At 41.8% G+C, this 22,065-nt stretch overlaps 1 protein-coding gene across 1 annotated transcript in view; it reads right to left on the reverse strand.

Moving 5' to 3' along the window:
* MID2 (midline 2) overlaps positions 1-21,022 on the reverse strand; it is a 117,187-nt gene extending 96,165 nt beyond the window's left edge. The window contains exons 1-2 of the mRNA XM_049767566.1: positions 20,950-21,022; positions 5,653-6,368 (exon numbers count right to left, since the gene is read on the reverse strand). Of these exons, the coding sequence (XP_049623523.1) occupies positions 5,653-6,312 (660 nt within the window). The 5' untranslated portion in view covers positions 6,313-6,368; positions 20,950-21,022. The remainder of the gene's footprint in view (positions 1-5,652; positions 6,369-20,949) is intronic.
* Positions 21,023-22,065: the final 1,043 nt, after the last annotated feature.

Raw genomic sequence — 22,065 nt, forward strand, 5'->3', positions numbered from 1 at the left:
TGTATATGGTCTATTCCACATAGGCCTCATGAGCTTTGCCTCTTTTTCCCCATCCATCTGGTGGATAATCAGCCTCCATCTTCTGAAGACTTGAAAATGGACTCACTCAGTCACTTAAAAATAAGGTCTGTGCTTTGTACAGACCTCCAGCTCCTTATTGCAGTGAATACCTTACACGCTGGAGTGAACCCCCAGGATTTTCATGTGGTTGCTAAAACCTGCCTAAGTCCTTATCTGTATATATAATGGAAAATGTGGTTCAGTGATGAAGTCAAGATAAAGTTCCATGCTTTATGTCGTTCTGGGAGAAAATTTTCAGGGGTTTGATTGACTTATGAGATGCTAATATGCAAGGGAGAGTGGGAGGACACATAAAAAGGCAAGCTGCCTTGCTGCATGCTGTTTTAGCTCAGGTCCATGAGGCAGTATTGTGGACTTGGGAAAAGATTGATGCAGATGCTGAATTTAAAGGAAAGTATATAAAATATTTTCAGGGAGTTTCTAAAGCATATTTATTATATATATAATATATAGAGCAGAATTTATCGGGAAACAGACAGAAACAATTCAGAGACAGGTTAAGTTTAAAAAATTTAAACAACACCTACTGAAACTATTAGCTTTTGAGAATGCTAAAGAAGATTTCAGGCTATCTTGCACCCCATCGGAAAAGGAGAGGATGTCATGGGTTATTTAAAAGCATTTCAGAACGTTGTTTCTATTAAAGTTCAAGCATATGTGAAGTTATAGATGTCTGTGCAGTGCAGAGGCAAGCTCCGGAGAAATGTTTCAATTGCAGTAAATCAGACCATCTCTGCAGGGAATGAAGTGCACCTGCCAACCTCAGCCCCTTGAGAACACCACCTGGAACTTGTCCGAGGTGCAGCAGGGGAAATCAATGGACAAAAGATTGCCACTATAACTCTGATAATCCTTTCATGGGAAACTGGAGAGGTGGCCAGCCCCAAGCTTACAAGCTCAGGGTAAATATTTTAGTTGCAGTAAATTGTGTAATTCCTACAAATAATGTAGGACCCCTCCTGGCCCTTGAGACTGCCACCCAATAATACTATCTTGGGAATCTGGAAAAGGAGCAAATTCCAGGCCCTGAAGAATCAGGGAATACTCCAGACCGCATGCCCCTTCCCCAACCTGGGCTTACAGAGCTTATGATCAATAAATTCTGTACAATCCACCAGGGAGTACTGCCTTGGATATTCCCTGCCTTAACACCATTACAATAACACTGGCCCAGTGTCCCTACAAATTAAAATCTGGTATAATATCTGGTATAAAATGACCAGTTCTGCCAGGCATTGTAGGCTTACTCCTAGGGAGAGGCAGTCTGACTCTTAAAGGAAGCACTGTCCACTATGGGCAATTGACTCTGATTATACTGGGGAAATAACAACTGTCATTTCAGTACTAACTATTTGAACATTTAAAAAGGGAGAGAATATTGCCCAACTTCTCCTCCTTCCTTTTGTTATGCCTAGCCACTCCACTCATCACCAGACTGGAGGTTTTGGTAGAACTGATCCCCTCATGGCCTATGTTGCTGATATTACAGATGACAAAAGCTCACTCTTAACTCTTGTGATACATGGGCAAGGAGTTTAAGGAAATGAGTGACACAGAGTTGATAATTCTATCATCTCTTCCCAAATCTGGCCCCACAATTCAACCTTGCAGGTAATACCTTATGACCTGTACAAAGTAGACACAATGCCTTCTTCCTTTGACAGAGTGCCAGACAGCTAAATTGCTTTGTTTTAGAAGGGATTACAACCACCTTCCAGCCATATTTAGACCCCAAGATCCTGAATCTATGGATTCGAGATTTTACACTAATAGTGGCACACTCAATTTACAGTTCCTCATCCAGTCCCTTCTCTGGCCCCTAATCCAGAGGCATTGGCTTTTGAATTGGGCCACTGTGGTTCCATGCCCCCCATACCATTTCAATTTAGCACCACCAGAATAAGAGAACTGCCATTTGCGACCAGACTGACCACATTGATTGGCTTTTGGAATAGGGTCCTGGCACAGGGACTAATCTTGGCCCACAACTTTGCCTAGCAGCTGCAAATAAATAATGTTTCCAATGCCTCCCTGCCTGCTCTCCACTGAGAGAGAGGTTACCTCCTTAGTTGATGTATTCCTCCAGAACCAACATACGTTATACTTGATCACAGCAGACAAGGAAGCATATGTGTATTTCCTTATGTGTATTTCTTGGGGAATAATGTTGTTAAGTAGTTCTCCACAACCAACAGATTACCTTTTAGCTGAAGTAATCCTCCAGAACTGACATGCCTTGGACTTGATCACAGAAGACAAAGGGGGTTATGCATATTTCTTTATGTGTATTTCTTAGGAAACAATGTTGTTATTATACCTATGAATTAGGGATAGTGGAGAATTGGCATCAGCTGCAGGAATGATACCACAACCAAGCCATAGTCCCCTAGTTCTCCTATATTATACCCCCATGTAACTACTCCATTCTCTCCTTTTTAACACCCTGCCTATACCAATTAACTGTTAAAAGTTGCCCACCCATGGATCCTTTGACTATCTAATACTTTGTGGCAATATCCTTTATTTCTTTTTTGCATAGATGCAGTAAAATGGGATATCTTACTGAAAGAAAGGCGTTCCCATCTATTAAACCTAGAAACTCCAACATTCAAGTGTTGTAGGAAGGTCCTACAAAACCTTGAACATTTATCATATTGGCTTGGTTCAAACTTCAGTTGCTCTGAGATTGGCCATACACCCTAACCCCCCAAAATATGGGTACCACCGAGGGTCTTAGATGGATCTGGGTCAGGCTTTATGCCACCCTAGCAAAGACATGGGAGAGCCCAAGAGTTCAAGTGTGATGTATTTAAATGACAACCACCAACTATAAGACAATGGGGGAACAGAAGACTTTACTTTCTGCAAGACACTTTACTTTCCGCAAGAAGGACACTCTGGGGTTATGAAAATTAAAAGACTGTCCTAAAGCCTTCAGTTGAAGGTATGACCAAATGCTTCCTGGGAAAGGCCACTCTGTTTTGATCTAAATATAGGTTTTTACTTCATATATGCAAAATAACAGCCAGTTTTACCACTTTGCCATAAGCTCTGCTCTGGGATTAATGGATTTGCTCACCAATGCTGTTGGCGCTGTTGGCACTACTGATTCTAGGACCCTGACTCTTGTGGAGAACAGTAGAACATATGGAGAGCACAGCCTATCTAGCCCATCTCAATATATTTCCCGTCACACACACCCTTTTGAGATGTAAAGACCCACTTAGGCTTGATTAGCATTAGATAGGTGCTGTTAACAACGTCTACACCTCCTCCCATTTGAATTGAGTCTGAACAATAAAGATCATACATGGAGAACAGTTGGTGCACAATCCATGAGTCTGGGAGCCCTTATCCCATGCTTTTATCACTTATGTCTGCCTTGTTTTCTTTTGGTGGGGACCACACCCGGTGACGATTAGGGGTTAGTCCTGGCTCTGCACTCAGAAATAGGTCCTGGAAGACTTGGGGGACCATATGGGATGCCTGGGATTGAACCTAGGTCTGTCCATGTGCAAAGCAAACACCCTACTGCTGAACTATCACTATGGCCCTGATTTGTTTCCTTAATACTGGCTGTGCCTCTGCTTCAGGCCCATTCATCTGAGACTGGATTTTGGCAAGTAGAGCCTCTACTCTGTAGGACCACTAAGCAGTAGGGCTTTACAAAACACTTAGATTACATGTGACACATCTTTGAAAAAAATTTGACCACAGAACACAAAGGAATTTACAACGGATTGCAAGCAAATAAGTGTTTCAATCCAGGACCCACAAAATGAAACACTGATACAAAACTGGAAACTGGATGAAGTTCATTTTCAGCTTAGCATCTGATCATCCCTCCTCACTCGAAAGTAGCATAAAACTCTTTTGGGGGGCAGGAGTGATAGCATAGAGATGGAGTGTTTGCTTTCCACTCGGATGATCTGGAACACACCCAAGTTCAATCCCCGGCACCCCATATGGTCTCCCAAGCCTGCCAGGAGCAATTTCTGAGTGCAAAGCCAGGAGTAACCCCTATGTGCCTCCAGGTGTGGCCCCAAAACAAACAACAACAAACCCCCTCTTTTTTGTCTATTTGCTTCCTTATGTTTTCTCTACTTGTTTTTTGTTGTTGTTGTTGTTGTTGGGGGTGCACATTCAGCTGTGCCCAGAACTTACTTTTGGCTGTAAACTCAATGAACATATCTGAAAAAGAAAATAGTGACCACAGATACTTCCTAGGTAGTCTTACCCTGACTGATACCTCTGTGGCATTCTCATAAAGAGTTGGGAGATATTCTCCTTTCACAATGTACTACAGCAGCTGAATGCCATCCTGACAGTAAGAGCCCAACTCTAGAACTTAATCTTATCAAACTTTCAAAACACAAAATTTGCTTTAGATCTATAAATCTTGAACCACCTGGGTGCAGGAGACCTGAGTATCTTAGAGTATTGTCAGCCTAATATTATCACAAGAAATTTGATTTTAAAAGTTACATAGTAATGTGCCTATCCTAGCCTAAACAGTAATAAAGAAGGCTTAAATAACACCAACCACAGTCCAGTAAATCCTTAGACACTGACTTTAGTAACACCATGGCAATGATATAACAATCATTTCAAATTGATCTATGTTGATCTATGATATGACAATCCCATTTGCCTTTGTGTTGTAAAAAAACAATATGAAGTAAATTTGTTTGTTCCTACATTGAGCCAGGCTATGAGGGTAGGTTGGAGATCAGGGACACTAGTAATGGGAATGTAACACTGGTGGTGGACTTGGTGTTTGAATACTTATGTCTAAATGACTGTATTATGAATAACTTGGTAAATCACAGTGTTATAAGAAAAATTAGGAAAACAGTATAATTTCTGGCAGACTAGGGGTACCATATGAGCTGGAGGGGCCAAACCAGGGTTGACCACACTCAAGGCAAATGCTTACCTGCTTGCCATCTCTCTGGCCCTTATGTTTCTAAAGGAAAGCTTACCTCCATTTCCTTATATGTGGATGAATGGTAATTTGTACTCACCAATACCTAATCTTTAGGACTTTTAAGTGTACTGAGAACTCAAATACAGAGTACTGTTTGCCACAAAAACCTTGCGCCTACATAGACTTGGACACCTCTACCCACACCTACATAGATACACACCCAACCTTCCCATTGCTATATGCATACATATGCAAATCAACACATATGCTAATTTTAGTATGCCTATCTGGGGACTCACATACTTAAAAGAGGTAGAAAGGGCATGGCAAAAATATGTAATGTGCAGTCTGTGACTAAGAGAGGACATAGGGTTCTGCTTCCTTTCATGGACTCCCCAGTAGGGGTGGTGATTTATGGGGCAAGTCCTTCAGAAATGGCTAGAGATGAATGAAATCGAACAGGTTTATGCAACAGATGAAACAGGTTCCATGAGAGTCTGCAGGGGAGTAAGTTATTCCTCATGAGAACAACTTGGAACGAAGTCACTTTAAAAAAATGACCTAGCCTATTACAAAATTTGATCACTCTGGAACTGTGTAGATAGAGGCAAATTTGGGTCAGGGCTAGCTCCCAGCTCCCTTACCTTGAGTTTTTCAAACCGATCATTCAGGGATGCTACCTGATGGTCTCGGTGACGCCCCACCAGTTTGCATAAGGCACAGATCAATTGGTCATCAGATAGACAATACATGTTCACTTTTTCATTCTCGTGGTCCACACAGGTGATCCCTCGAAGTTGTGTGTCTGGCACAGGTTCCACCAGGCGATGGCTGGTGAAAGGTTTCTTGTTGGGATGTGTTGCCCGCAGACAACGGTCACAGTAGGAGACCTCACACGTAATACATGTTTTCACTGCATCCCTGGGTGGGTCCTGCTCACAAAATTGGCAAGCAATTCGCTCACTAGACATGGCGGGGCTGATCCTGTAAGTCCTCTCCCGGCGGCTCTCACTTGGAGAATTGGGCCCACTGACTGAAGCCTTCTGGAAACGGTCAATAATGTTTTGCAGGGTCACATTCCTCTTGAGGCCATCCAGACCCCGATGGTTCAGTGAGATGACATACCTGCACGTAGGACACTGGAAAGCATTAATGGGTTCAATGGATTCACCAGAGCTGCAGCTGGAGACCAGGATGCGATGGGCACAGCTGAAGCAGAGGCTATGAGCACAAGGGAGCAAAAGGGGGTCTTCAAACAACTCTAGGCAGATTGGACAGGTCAATTCAGACTCCAGTGTTTCCATCTTTAGTGAAAAGAATCCTGATGAGGCATTAAGAACCACAGAGGCTGGGCTTTCACCTGAAAGCAATACAAAGCGAAAGTCAGAAAACTCTTTCCAAAGGGAAAATGGAGGAGGCATCATTATACACCAACCAACGGAAGTGTCACATATTGAATTCCCCAGGATGTTCAAGCAAAAGAAAGACACTTTGGAAATTGATAGGAGAATCTTTCTTTCCTTTTGAATCTTATTTTTGATGAATGCCCGGTTTTATTTTCCTTCACTAATAAATAGAGTCTAGTTGCCACTTCTGAATTCTGGTTTACTGATTAACAATGCTATTCCAGCTCACAATACTGGCATGAATCATTCTTAGATATGATCCACTGACATCTCTTGTCCTGGACTATGATGAGCCTAAGAGCCTGAAAAAGTTTGTCTTTTTCTCTAATGCTTGTTCTCTATTTTACTTCAAGGTAAAATATAAGGGCTTGATGCTATTTCAAATCTAATGGAAGAAAAAGAACGCCATATTTTAAATTAACTCTCTAGTTTTTTTTAATTCATTCCATTCTGAAAGCATGTATAAAAGGAAAAGAGAGCCTTTAAACAAATATAGTGTTCAGTACTGGCTAATAAATTCTTCCAAGTGTGAAGTGGAATTATTTCCTATTACCAAACATGGGAATTTCTGCTCCATCCCATTTGAGTAATCTGAATTAGTAGAAAAAAGAAAAATTTGCTTTCTCTTTCCCCCCTCACCTTTAGCATATTTTTCCATTCTCAAAACTTAATGAAAAAGAAAATTATTTCAACACCATCAGCGATAGTTTCTGACTAATAATGAACATATGTATTATTTTATGACTTCAGTTGGTACTATTTAATCTTTAAACGCTCAATGAAGAAACATAGTCTGCTATATAAGTTCACCTCCTAAAATATATTAAATGTTAGCAAGACAGTGGGACCAGAGCAACTATACAGGAAGGTTTTTCTAGTATTGCACAGGCCAACTCAGTTTCTATCCCTGGCACTCTGTGTGAGGCAGAACCAGGCATAGTCCAGAGAATTGCCATATAAGATGCCAAACCAGCACTACCTCAGATGTAACAAGATAGAAAAATTAGCAAGGTGAAGAGCCAGAAATTTCCCAATAATCTTCACTTTACCAGTAAAAGTACACCTCCACTATCTGACAAATCTTTGGGTCACACACTCTCTTCTCCCAGATATTTCTTTTTTTGGAGGGGGGGAGTCACACCCGGCAGCGCTCAGGGGTTACTTCTGGCTCTCAACTCAGAATCACTCCTGGCAGGCTCGGGGACCATATGGGATGCCGGGATTCGAACCATCATCCTTCTGCATGCAAGGCAAACGTCTTGCCTCCATGCTATCTCTCTGGCCCCACTCCCAGATATTTCTGAGTTGAACAATTACATATTGATATGGTTATTCTACTAATTAATGTCAACTCTTAGAAATACTCCAATCACATCTTAACTAGAAAAAGAAGATATATCCCACTATTTATTTAAAACTCTTAATCCTGCTTATAGGATAAAAGACATATTTTGTTCTTATATAACTTTGTCATCTCACTGTCACTGAAGATACTCATCAGGACTTGATATTTTAATTCTAAAATTAATATTTGCTTAATTTTTGTTTACTTTTAACAATTATATCTGCAATCCTCTCATAATATTAAAGTAGTGAGTACAACAATGCCTTAAGAGGACATATGTACAAGAACAATGCATGTGCCCCTAAAAGTTGCTTCTTATTAAGTGTTCTATAATGGTTAGTTATTTAACAGAAATATATAGGTGATTGGTTTGTAAAATGTAGGCTCTTTTTATAAAATAAAACATTCTGAAATGGTTGGTAACTTCCAAATAATTGTGTAACTACTTACTAAAGAGTGAGACATGTGGCATTCTTATTCTAAAATTGACAAGTGCCTGGGAACTGTTAACTAGTATATTATAGTTTAAGACATCTCTCAGCATTTATCTGAAAAGTGATACAATGAAAAAGGGCATTTGTGGCCATAAAGATAGATAGGACAGTGTGTAGGGTAATTGCCTTTCATGCAGCTGGCACAGGTTTGATCCCCCGCACCACATATAAATTCAAGCACCACCAGTAGTGATCTTTGAGTGAAAAGCCAAAAGCAAGCCCTGAAGTGCCACAAGCTGTGCCCCAAATTAAAATAAATAAAACAAGCATCGACCAAAGAATCTTAGAAGTGGAAGGTGCCTTATAGGTGACGGATTCCAATTTCCTCTGAAGGCAGGAATGTTGCCATTGACAGCACTCCCTGATAGCCACAGATGTCTAAAATCAACATGTACCTAACCTAACCTGTTAAAAATACCATAATTTACCTGTAAAAATAATTTTAAAAACCAGAACCTCTATGACCATTTTTTCTACTCTTGATATTGCCCCGGGAATCTATCAGCCTAGAAGTTCTTTCATTGACTCCCTCACCTCCACACTGGTAGCTTCCAGAACATTTTGGAGTTTGGCTATATTTTTAGCTTTTTTATTTGCAGCTATAAATTCTAATAACTAGATACCCACAATGATTAATAGCATGTTCAACTAAATAATCATCAAACACAGCATAGGTCAGTTCAAAGAAAATCACAGAATTTCTTAGTATAATCTGCAAAAGTGGGAAAAGTCTTGAACACACTCCTTAGAAATAATTATCAATTAACAACAAAATAATCAGCTATATTCCAATTATTCCAAGATGTTCATGTATGTTCCCAGAGTACTAGAATTCTTTGATATATCCCAGCATTGTCAATGACATTTCTCTTTTCAGCCACATAACTTTCCCCAAAATCTGACCAGCGTGCTGCATGCTTCAGCATGCTGCTTCACCAACCTCTGCTGAATATATTGAATGTAGGTAAACATACTGAAGTCTCATAGTCAAGTGTAACTACAAAAAGTGTCACCTACAAGAAGGAGAAATACAACAATGGCTGCTTGAGTGGCCTAACTTAATTCTGTGTCTACAGACTTCCAGAATAATTTGCTTCATTTCTATATGTTTCCAGCTAACTCTCCCTATCACTTGAAGGCATCAGTTATACCATATTTTTATTCAAAGCACAATGGCTTTCAGACACTAGGTCTTCAAGAATGGCTAAATATATATTTATATATGTATGTATACACATATACATGTAACAGACTTCTTTCTTCTTTTTTTCCTTCTTTCTTTTCCTTCCTTCCTTCCTTCCATCTTTCTTTCTTTTGTTATTTAATAATTTCACTCCCATGGAAACAACTGTATTATTATCACCCATGTCAACTCTGGGATACATGGTCTTCAAATAAAGTAATTTATATCAGAAATAAACAATGGTTAAATGATGGATTGTTCAAGTGAATAGTTGAGATATCTCCTGTATTTTGAATACTATGGAAATCACTTTGTACATGCTAGTTCATTCAGTAGTAGCTCCTTATGAGAAGGAAAATACTGCTTTAAGCATCTTATTAGTTGGAAATGTGGACTCAGATTTATAAGTAAGTCAAGTAGGAATCTATTGGCATAAAGCACCGAGTCAGTCTAATGCCATTGTCTGTGTTTTTTCCTTGACACCTTTATTGTACTTATCTTATGTCCTTCACAGACATTATCCTAGCTACTTACCAGAAAATTTATAAACAGTCTGTTTTTACTTCTATTTTCATTTGTCTCTCTGGGTTTCTCTGAATATGCCTTTAATTTTCGGTACCCACCAGAACCATCTATTTTTATTCTAGGTTCATCTTCACCTCACACCACATTTCTATCACCTTTTCTTCCTATCTTTCTCAATGTCTGTTTAATGAGCTACCTGGGGGAATTAAATACGGTCACCTGCCAAAAAGGCAGTCGACCATGAGCAGAGCTGAAAGAAATGTATATGTGTTGAAACCTATATAAAACCAGTACCCCACCTCTTCTAGCTCCCAGGAGGATGCTGTATAAATTCTTTAGTACAAAGAAAAAAATTCTGAAATTCCCTAAACTGTTCCCCAAAGTAAGTTTGATACTAGACCCTTGCGATGAAATTAAGCCCAGGAAAGCAGGCTACACATGAGTCAGGGTTTCCTTGAATAAGATCAAAATAGGACTTATTAACCAGGGATTGCTGGATTCCTAGAACTGTTTGCAGAACGTCAAATGCATGCCAAATATGCATCTTCATGTGAAGAGAGTTGTGCTAGTACTCAGAATGTTCTCAAAACACTCCTTGACAAAAAACACCAGTGCACTTAATTGAGTTCAGTCTGAGTAGTACTGGCGATGGTTATTGCAGAATGACATTGGAGATGGTTACAAGCTGTTACTAATGGTGAGCAACTGTTCTATACACCATACCTATCCATTCTATTTCAGTGTTCTATAGCAACTTAGGGAATTGAATGCATTTATAAATTCCTCAAACATTTGTTCCTCCCACCTCCCATTTAGGAGGCCACCTTTCTTGATCACTCAATAGTCCAGCATCTTTTCAACTATTCTCCGAGTTTTCCTATCCCCTAATAATTTAAGCACCTTACCCTTTAGAGCATATGGGGTATTTTGTGCTACCCACAAAACAGCCTTTCAATAAATTTATCTTGTTCAATTTTCACACCAAACCTCTGAAAATTAACAAAACTGTCACATTTTGTAAAAGATAACTCAAAAAGGGTCACTTATTTGCAAGCATCAAAGAGAAATTAAAAATCGTAAAACTGAGACTCAGAAGTAAATTCTTACACACATACAAATATATGGTTCACTAACTTTTAACAAGGGTTTTACATCATTCACTGGGGAAGGCATAGTATATTTAAGTATTAATGCTGGAAAATTTGATACTGACATGCAAAAAGTTTAAGGTAGACTCCTACCTCACATCGTATTATAAAATAAACCTGAAATAAAACAAAAGTCTAAATGTAAGGGTGTAAACTACATAACTATTGGAAAGAAAACAAGGTGTTAATAATAATGCAAGGATTTCTTACATGACACTAAATACAAAATTAATCGAACTGGAGAAAAAGACAAATGACACTTTGGCAAAAGTTAAAATGTCTGTGCTTGCAAATGACACTGGCAAATAAAAGTTCAAAAAGATAATTCAGAAAATGGGAAACATTAACTACCAATAATATATATGACATGGGTCTAGTATCTTAAAATATCAAATTCTTACAAATGGTATCTAACAATTACAAATAAATAACAAAGACAAAAATGTTATCAGGCAAATAATTCGAATAGACTTTTCTCTAAAGAAGACATGCAAATGACCAATAAACATTTGAAAATAAATGAGCAAATAAGGAAATGAAAATCAAAACCACAATGAGACACCACTTCCCATTCACTAGCATGGCTATAATCCTACTTTATACCCACTGAGTTGGCTACACTTCTACTTCAGACCCTTCAGAACAGCAATAATTTAAAACAATAGCAAATGTCAGCTAAAGAGCCTAGAAATTGAAACCCTCATATACTGCTGCTGAGCATGTAAATAGAGCAGCTGCTCTGAGAAATCATTTGGCACTTCCTCAAAAGGTTATATGTGGGCTTTCTGTACCATCAAAGGAATCAGAGACATTCATACTCATTCAAATACTTGTACATATGGCTGGAGATAGTGTAGCTGGCAAAGGGCTGACCTGAATTTGATGCCCAATCCCTTCCAGCACAAGTCATGAGACCTGAGAACCAGTTTTGTTGGGACTTATCCCTGAACACAGAGCCCGGATTAAGCCCTGGGCACTGCTGGGTGTGTCCCTGTCCATACAGACAAACAAACAAATGTAACCTAACTCTGACACAGGCCTAGATGTTCCTGAGTGATACACAGGTTGCCTTGCATGTGCGAGCCCAAGACAAAAGAAACAGCAACCAAAAAAAAAAAACCAACCTTGTACACAAAAGTATGTGGGAAACAATAACAAGTGTCCATAAAATGGAAATGGACAGGGGCTGAAGAGATAGTACAGCTGATAGGATGCTTGCCTTGCATTTGGCCTACCTGGATTCAACCGTGGTTCACATAATCTCTTTAGAACGGTCAGGCATAATCCCCAAGTAAGTACAGAGCCAGGGGGTAACTCCTGAGCATCACCAGGTATGGTTCAAATACTTTTAAATGAATAAACAAATATAATATATCCATATCATGAAATATTATTAAGCAAGAAAAGAGAAATGAAATACTAATATATCTGAGTGATCTTTAAGTAAACTCAGCTATATAAAAGAATCTCATCATTAATCTAGCTATTAAATTGTCTGATTCTTATTATAAGAAATGCTCAGTAGAGGAAAAACCTATAAGAATGGAGAGATCAGTGGTTGGTAAGAGTAGAAATATGGGCAAGATGGAGTGACTATTAAAGGGTGTGTAGGGTTTGGAGAGGGAAGGGTTAATAAACATGTTTAGGAAAATGAATGGTGAAACTTGCCTAACTTCATAAATATGCTAAAAACCACTGAAATATAGTCTTTGTAGTGACATGTAAATTATACCTCAATTGTTTTGGGTTTGGGGGCCACATCTGGCAATGCTCAGGTATTACTCCTGGTTCTGTGCTCACAGATTATCCTTGGTGGACTTGGGGAGTGGGGCTTATGTAGTGCAGGGAATCAAGCCTGTATTGGCCATAGGGCAAGTACCCTAACCACTGGAATATCTCTTCCATCCCTATATCTCAATTTTTAAAAAGATTCAAAAACATACATATCCGACTCCAGAGCATAAATAGTTAACTACTGCCACTATGCTGCTAATTGTACGATTATGTAGAAATTCTACACTAAATTAGATGGTATACTATTCCACATTGTTTATCTAGGTCAGTGATTCCCTATGCGGGTTTTGTAATATCTGCAATATTAGTAATGAATGATCAGTAAGTATCAGAAAAATTCTCAACTTTCAATAGTTATTCCTTTAAGAATATGAAACTGCTACAACTATTTGACTCCTGTATCATAAATTCTTTCCGAAAGTGCAGGGGAAGTGTCATTACAAAGAAAAAACAGTGGCAGAGTGCTACGACTTCTAAAAGTTTATGAGGGGCCGAAGTGATAGCAGGGCAGTAGGACAAAGAAACAAAAGAAAGAAACAAAGAAACAAAAAAAAAAAACTATTCTCAACTGCTGGGTTCATTTAATAAAATAAAAATAAGATAAGTTTATGAAACACTAAATTTATGCAGAACCAGTGAGTATGCTAAGGATAAAGGCAGAAAGGGAATCAAATAGTGTGTAACCCAATCAGAGGTAATCAGGAAGACTACCAGAAAACAGAATAGTATGTCTAGTCTGTCATAATACTGCCTGGATGAAATGCTTGGGAAAAAGACCGTGCTATGGAGCAAATACATCCACATCCAATGGGACACAAGGGAGGTTTCCCTTTTGTATCATGTAGTTGCTGCCAGAGAGTCAAAGATATTCTATTATAAATTACTTCTGAGAGGTTTATCATTCATACCAGATCCCCCTCCAGGCTGAGACCTTAGAAAAAGGAGGTTGAGGAGAGTGCACTCTAAGAAGGCATCAGAAGATTTTGTGATTAGGAAGACATACAAAAGAAAATTCAATGCAGACGATTGAGATAAGAATAATATATGCTCCGCTCACAAAACCGAAGACTGATTTCAGCTTCACCCTCCAAACCCAGCATTCAAGATAACTCTGATCATAGAGAAGCCATGAGCTGAACTCACAGAATTCAATTATTTCCAATGTTATTGGAACGTAATTAAATGCCCATTTAGTTAAACAGTCAATATGCCATCTTGTTTCTCATCTTTCTCTGTGGGTCCTCAGAGTCTAACTCTGGACTAGCACTGCTTCCCTGAGCAACCATGATCTGCTTTCTTCACAGAAAAACTGGGACTGTGAAATCATGCCTGCCTGGCCTCTGGGCTCAAGACGAGGATTGGGGATTGAGTTGAGTGGCAGGACTGGTTTTAAAAACAAAGGAGTCTCAAGTAAGCATTCTTCAGGCATTAACATTGGTGTCCAATCAGCTCTTCCTTAAAACACTAGAAACTGTAACTTTACCTTGGGGTGGAGAATGAACAAACGAGTCCTGACTTAGTCCTGATTTTTCTCCCACTGTTAAATGTCCTTCGTACAGAACTAGAATCACAGATGATCTCGTTAAGATGCTTTCCAGCTCTGACATAGAATTATTGGAGAACTCTTGCTATCTGTTACCACATTGAAAAGACACTTTGGCTGGTTGAAAACTTGCTCCTCAAAACACAAGTCTGATTTATTAGTATGAAAAGAAGGACTGCCAGACTGTGGGCATCGTCAGATAAGGAAGTGGAAAGCAACAAGATGCATTACATTTTCTTCGCTTAAGTAAGCTGAAATGCTGGTGCAAAGTGGTTGGCTTTGCCTGCTGTATCTCCAGTAAGATAAAATGGGTGTTCCAAAGGACAATTAATGGGTATGGGTGGGAGATTGCCACAGAAGTATATACTAATGAGAATACTATTTCAAACTAGAAAGACTACCAACTCCTATAACACTATTATTAGAAAATGGCCTTTTGGTGCCCAAAAAGATCACTTGGGAACATAATAGACAACATGAAAAGACACAGATTTCTAACCCTAAAAAGGATGCAGACTAAAAATAGAAAGAGTCGTTTTGGTCCCATGAGTATAATTAATACATCATCTTACATGGGTTTACCATTTTGTATTTTAAATGGTTTCCAGGCAATTGTCTCATTGAATCATCTTTATAGAATCTGATCACAGCCATGCTCTTAACTGAGTTGGCTGAGTGAACCTGGGCAAGACATTTTTAAGTATTTAAGCCACAGACGAATGAAAAATATCTACGAGGCTCATGTGAGGATCAGAAGAAGAGCAAATAAAACTAGGAAATAACTTCACAAATACAGATACACTTGTAGATACAAATACATATAGACACATCAGATATCCACAGATGAGAGGAACAGTATGAAGGGATGCAACAAATATTCAAAAATGCATCCAAAACACGTGGTAGAAATAATGGTCATGCTCCCAATAGAGTTTTGGACTACATCTGAATGTGCTGTTTCTTATGGTCATAATTCTCCCTGTTGTACTGGATCCCTCCCCTCAAGGCAATAAGAGTTTCTCTTCTTTTTCTTCTTTCTCTAAAATTCAATCTCAACACCCACAGAGGTTGGGACTTGAGGTTGATTACTAGCTGCCAGAGAATGCCAGAGCCAGTTCCTGCTTAATAGGTTATTAGAGTCTCCTTCATATTTTTAATATGTGAACTTAATTATAATTTCTTTATAATAATGAGTTCTTAAACACGTCCATTGGCTATTTTATATGATCTAGTCATTATAAACTTTAAAACAACTAGCACAATAAATAGCATATGAAATGTTCGAAGTCTGCCACAAATACAAAAGATTAATATAAGTAATTAAAACACAGATTTGCCAAGGGAACTCTTGAAATTGACAGGAATTTTAAAGACAATTCATAATACCTTTATCTTAATGCAGGCTACACAGGTAATTGCAAGGTTGGAGACAAATGGAGAACAAATTTCATTTACCTGCAGGTCTCAGTGACAGCTTTCTTTCAAAGACTGATTTTTTTCAACATGTTACCCAATAAATTATGTGTATATTTTTAATGTTCAGTGGTACACTTGTAATGGGAAGAAATCTGCACATTTACATAATAAAACTGGCTATATATGTATGTAGGGCAAGCTGTTGAATGTTAGGCTGAGAGGATTCCAAGTTGAGATCAAAAAGAAGGGACAGAAAACAGAAGCCTATTTGAGATCTAGCTTTTACTCCCCAGGGAACCACATGGATCCTAGCAACACAGAACAAAGGGCTGTAGACAAAGCAATCAAGGATGCAAAACCATAAACCACTTTCCTATTTTGGTGCTGTATACATTCAGACCCTCCATGACCTAATATATATAATGTTTATCATGCCCACACATTATGCTCCTTTCTAGACGAATGTTATATGGCAGGCTTTTTTGTTCCGGGCTTTGGAGGATATCATCAGCTTGTGATCAGATTCCTTGCCTGCAAGAGAAAGATACAGAGACTGAGGACTATATTCACTTCCCAAAGGAGGGTGACCTGCAGGAGAGTGTCTGAGACAAAGCTCAAGGTCAGACTGTCATAAACAATAATTTGCCTGGTTGTAAAGAGAGTACAGTGGGAAAGGTACTCGTCTTACGTGAGACTGACGTGGGTTGGATCACTGGGACCACATATGAAACAAGCACCACCAGAAACAGTATTATGGTTTCCGAGAGAGTATAACAGCAAGTAGGGTGTAGCCTTCATGTTAGATCCCCAGTACTACATACAGTCAGCCAAAGCTGCCAGGATTGATCAGTGAGTGTAGAGCAAGGAGCAAACCCCAAGAATTGCTGAGTATAACCCAACTACCTTCCCAAAAAGAAAAATCCAATATTTTGCTAGCCAACTTAACTTATTCCATGTTCTAGCATGCACTGAAGTTAATCCAGTTTAGAGAAGGGACTAGTGAGGCTGTTGGTATATTACTTAGAATTTCTCTACCATCCATAGTTTTAGCATCTAGTAGTCTTGGCGGATTATAGGAGATGGGAGAGATTTTATTAGCTCATGATCATGGAGAAGAGGAATATGTAAATAGTAGTGAGGAACAGTAGTAGAATCATAAACCTCCAGTGTCCATGGAGTTCTGTTTTGCAGTGTTTTTTATATGCTACAGTACCAGGTGTAAGACAAGCCCTCACATATACAAGATAAGTGCTCTATCATCACTTAGCTACATGCTCAGCCCCAAGCACAGTTTTAGTTGAATTCCTCTTCCTGAGGGGAGAAAATAAATAAGGAAATAGCCCTCTGCATAAGATCCCTGGAGTTGAAATTCCTTGTATCAACCCCACTCATCCGGTCTAGAATGATCAACTCCCTGGTTGAGAAACACTTCCCTATTCTCTTCTGTATTCTGCTCAGTGATAAACACAGTGTTTTATAAGAAACCTGTAATACAGGGCCGGGGAGAGAGCGCAACGAGCTGGAGCACATGCTTTGCAAGCAAGTTGCCTGGGTTGGGTCCCAGGTACTGCATGGTCCCCTGAACACCACCAGAATCAATACATTCCCCTCCCTGCATCAGCAAAACTCTGGGAGTGGCCTCTAATCTCCACCAGGTATGGTGCAAAATTCATAAAAGAAAGGAACCCAAAATGCAAACATTTGAGGGGGGGCTCTGTTTGAAGTTTTATTTTGAATCTTGGGCCATGGCCAGAAGTACTCAGGGCTTACTCCTAGCTCTGCACTCAGGAATCACTCTTGGTGAGGCTCCAGGGACCTATGTGGTGCAGGTGATCAAGTCCAGGTAGGCGATATGCAAAACAAGCACAGAAGCATCTTAAACACTGTACTATATGTCTTTCACTTTGAAATACAGACACTTGTTACCATCTTGACACTAATTTTCATTCAGACTCTCTATGTCATAATATATTAATGTTACCAATATACTTAAATGATGTAAAGCTCTAAGCCAAGACACCCAGCTTAAGTAAGGATGTGCTCTGCCAAGTTTCATGTTCCCATTTGCTCAGGTAAAGTAAAAAACTTAATGCTAATTAGGAAAGATGCACCCCTTGACCTCTAGCAGTTGATTCGTAGGGCCTAACCACTAGGAAGTGACAAGATCCAGTAAGAATGAAGAGGGATGGGGCCGGAGTGGTGGCACAAGTGGTAGGGCCTTCCACACGCTAACCTAGAATGAATTGTGGTTCGATTCCTTGGTATTCCATATGGTTCCTCCAGCCAGGAGCGATTTCTGAGTGCAGAGCTGGGAGTAACCCTTGAGCATGACTGGGTGTGGCCCAGAAAGCAAAATTAAAAAAAGGAATGAAGTAGGATACATACAAGGCTGAATAGAGACCTTTGAGAATAGTCACTGGAGACACATTCTCTACCTCAGTACTGTCTTCACCTCCTTTTTAGGGCCATGTGTCTATTGAGAAAACTTGAGGGAAAAGAGTATATGCATACCTCGTCATCAAGCCAATGACGGTTGCTGAGTTATGAAGATATAGTCCCTTTGCAATTTTATTCACAACTGTTATGGTGTCAGCAGATTTCATGGGAGGAGCGATGAGAGAATGAATAGAGTGAAAGCAATTTTTGAATGCAATTATGAGACTCCACTGGCACTGCTAGAGGTTCTGCAAGTCGAGGCAAGTCATCCTGCACTTACAGGAGGGATTAACTCAACTGATTCCATCAAAATCAATTTGCACTGTTTAGAAGAGATATTCATAAAGCAATCAATGCACAGTTTTCAGCAGTCTATCCTATAAGGGCTTTTATAAGGCACAACATGCTAAAGAAGATGTTTAGTTATCCTGAAAGTGAATGTGAAGGAGAGAATTGCCTCTTTAGAGTTCCTGTTCTCTACCACTGCTCACAGAGTTCCTCCTGGCCTTACCTACAGCTGCAACTCAGGATATACAACCCAAACAAGTAGGAGCCAAAATATTACTGAATCACCCACTGTAAGGTATTAATCATGATCAGAGAGGCATGCCTGAAATTATTTAGGTGACTTTTTAGTAGAAGTTAACAACCTGATCTAGACGAGAAATGGGTGAGGTTATGTTTTCAAATGAGTGACTCAGATTGTTAGGCTGCAGCACATTTGATATGATTCATGCCTCGACTTTTAAAAGAATCATTACTCTTCACGCCAAGCTTTATTTATGTTTTCATTCAGGTGTATTTGGACTAAAATAACAACACCGCCAGACCAGAGGATTCAAGGATGGTGATAACTTGGTGTCCAAGGACTGCTTAATAATAGCAAACTCAGTTTCCAGTAAGGAGCTATGGTTCTTACTGACAGCCAGGGAAATTATTCTCTGAATAGAAAGGCAAATGAAGTACTTCTTTGAAAAGAATAATGGTGAGAGTTTATATAACCCTTTTATCTTCAATGGGCCAAGATGAGATTCACAGTACCCAGTATATAATGTGTCCCTAACCTAAAACATCAACTACAAAAAGAGAGAAGTCAGAAAATGTTACAAGGCCAGAAATCTGGCACATCAAATTTTGGATAAACTGTATGAATGATCTTCTTGGCTCTTACACCTGTACGGCTGCCACATAAATCAAGTTGTAGGTAAACAATCTTGCAAATTCTAACTCACATTTAGTATCTATCTGTATTAAATTAATTGGTTGGGCAAGACTATATAAATATAGCAAAAAGACTGTTTTCCTCTTGGAATAGAGAAGAGTGGAAAAGGATGGGAAAGGGTGTGTGTGAAGGGGTTCGGGGGGAGCAGCTCGGGTAGTTTCAGAAGTGGGAGAAGGAAACTGCATTTAGCATTCTTCTCCCCTTGGAATTTCTGAGACATGATTGTAGTGGGCGGAAGGAGAATGGAGTTAAAGACAACTCTTGTGGCCCAAATTAAGAATCAAAGGGTTCAGTCTACACACATTGCTTGTCTATTTACTGTCTCCAATTTATCCTTTATAAGGACTGCCCTTCAGAGACACCCAGCCATCACTCTTCACGTACCCCCTACAGAAATCCTCCTAAAGGTAAGTGGTTGATAAGCAAGAGAGACTGCACAGCCAGGAGGTTGTGAGTGTGGGATAGGGTGACAGGAGACCAGGAAACTGGTGGGGGTTTGTGGCATTGCTGGCAGGGGAGAAGCACGTGTGGGAAGGAAGGAGAGTGAGCATGCAGGTTGGGTTGGGGAGCCTAAAAGAGAGAAAGCTAAGAACCCAAGGGCCTGGGGAACTCAACGATCAGCTCTAAGAAACCATACACACACAAATACACAAACACACACACAGACACACATTCCTTGCGCAAAGAATAGGAAGGTCTACTAAGTCGCGAAGCCTTTCCATTCCCCGAAAGATCTCTCTCTGTCCATCGGCCCGTCCGTGATGGACTTATTTTATTCTAAGGCAGGTGAGGAAAATCCCCACCTCTCTCTCTCTCTCTGCTGCCACGGCAGCTGGTGCCCTAGACAGGTGTCGCATCCCCGGTCACCCCAGCAGGGCGACCGTCCAGCTAGGCCAGGAATAAGTAAGTCCCCAGACGCAGATGCGAGGGTCACACCTCTAGGCGGGCGGGAGACGAAGTTTCCTCGGGGCCTCCCCGCCAGCCAAGTGCTCGCAGCATCCCCAGGGCAGCGGGAGCCCCGGGGAGCCGCCGCCGGCGGGCGACGGAGAGCAGCCCAGGCCGGGCCGAGGCGGCTGTCGGCCGCGGGAGCGTGGGAAGGCAGCGGGGTCCTTTCCCAGACTCGCTGCCCGCTTCCGGGGACCGCGGCTGCCGCGCGGGGCTCAGCCTGGCCGTTCCGGAGGCCCGGCCGCCCCCGCCCCACGGCCCCGAGTGGCCGATCCGTCCCCCGGGGGGCGGCGGAGGGCGCCAGGGCTGCCCAGGCCCCGTGGGGAGCAGGGTCCCGGCCGCGGCGGCCGCCTGGAGCCTCTCGGGCCTCGGAGCCCCGGATCCCCGCGACCGGCGGCCACGGGGACGGGGACGGAGGCGGCCGGAGCCCGGCCGAGGGGCTCGGGACCCGGGGGCCGCGCGCCGGGTGGGGGGCAGGTTTTACCCAGAGCGTTCCGGGGTGCCGGCCATCGCCTCCTCCGCGCGTCCGAGGGCGCCGGGCTCCAGGGTCGCCGCCTCCGCCGCTCTAGGCCCCCGCCGCCGCCACGCAGGAGCCGGGATCCGCCCGGCCGGCCGGCCGCGAGGAGTGCCAGCGACCGCTCAGTGGCCGTGGGGTGCCGGCGGCGGCGGCTCCGGAGCCGAACTTAACGAATCCGGGGCCCTCTGTCCAGCGGCAGCACCATGACACCGCGGCGGCACCACACTGTCATTTCCGCCGCAGCAGAGGAGGAAAAAAAGAGACTCGCCGGGGGAGAGGGGGGGCGCGGGAGGGCTGCCGCCCCGAGGGAGGTTTGGGAAGGGCCCGGAAAGCGGCCGCGCGGAGCCACCTTCCCCGGCTCACCTTCTGCCACCCTCGTGCCCCCGGCACCCTCAGCCCCTGCTTGGCAGGCGCTTTCGCGGGTGGGCCCCCCCAGCTGGAGTGGCCGCACAACCCCGAGCGAGCGAGCGAGCGAGCAAGCGAGCGAGGGCGAGGGTGGGTGGGGTTCAGGTTACTTGGGCACCTACCAGCTGATTCCAGCAGCCTTTTCTCCAGCGCCCTGTCATCTTGAAGGAAGACACACCGACAGGGGCCCCCACGGGTAGGCGTGTGGTGTGTGTGTGTGTGTGTGTGTGTGTGTGTGTGTGTGTGTGTCTGTGTGTGTGTGTGTGTGTGTGTGTGTGTATGCGTGCCTGCGTGGACGTGTGTGTAAAAGAAATGCAGGAGGAAGCCCAGAGCCCAACTCTTCCTCCACCCACCACCCACTTGCTCTCACAAATCCTCAGGTTAGGGCAACAAAAGGACCCCCTCTGACATCCATCGGCAACGAGGAGGAGAGGGGCCCCGCGTCCAGCTCACAGATCCTTGGCACAAGCTGCTCTAGCCAAAGTTAACTAGAGTCAAACAAAAATAGGACAGGTGACAGAAAAGGGCACACAATTGCAGGAAACCCAGCCCCTCTCTTTATAAAAAGAGAATGGCCATGTTTTATTGACCTTGGGTAGAAGGAGTGCTTAAAGCCACCAACAATTCCGAAACAAAACAACACCAAAATATGTTGCATTTGTTCATATAGTTCCTTGA

This window comes from Suncus etruscus, chromosome X (assembly GCF_024139225.1).
Source record: "Suncus etruscus isolate mSunEtr1 chromosome X, mSunEtr1.pri.cur, whole genome shotgun sequence".
NCBI classification, from domain to species: Eukaryota; Metazoa; Chordata; class Mammalia; order Eulipotyphla; family Soricidae; genus Suncus; species Suncus etruscus.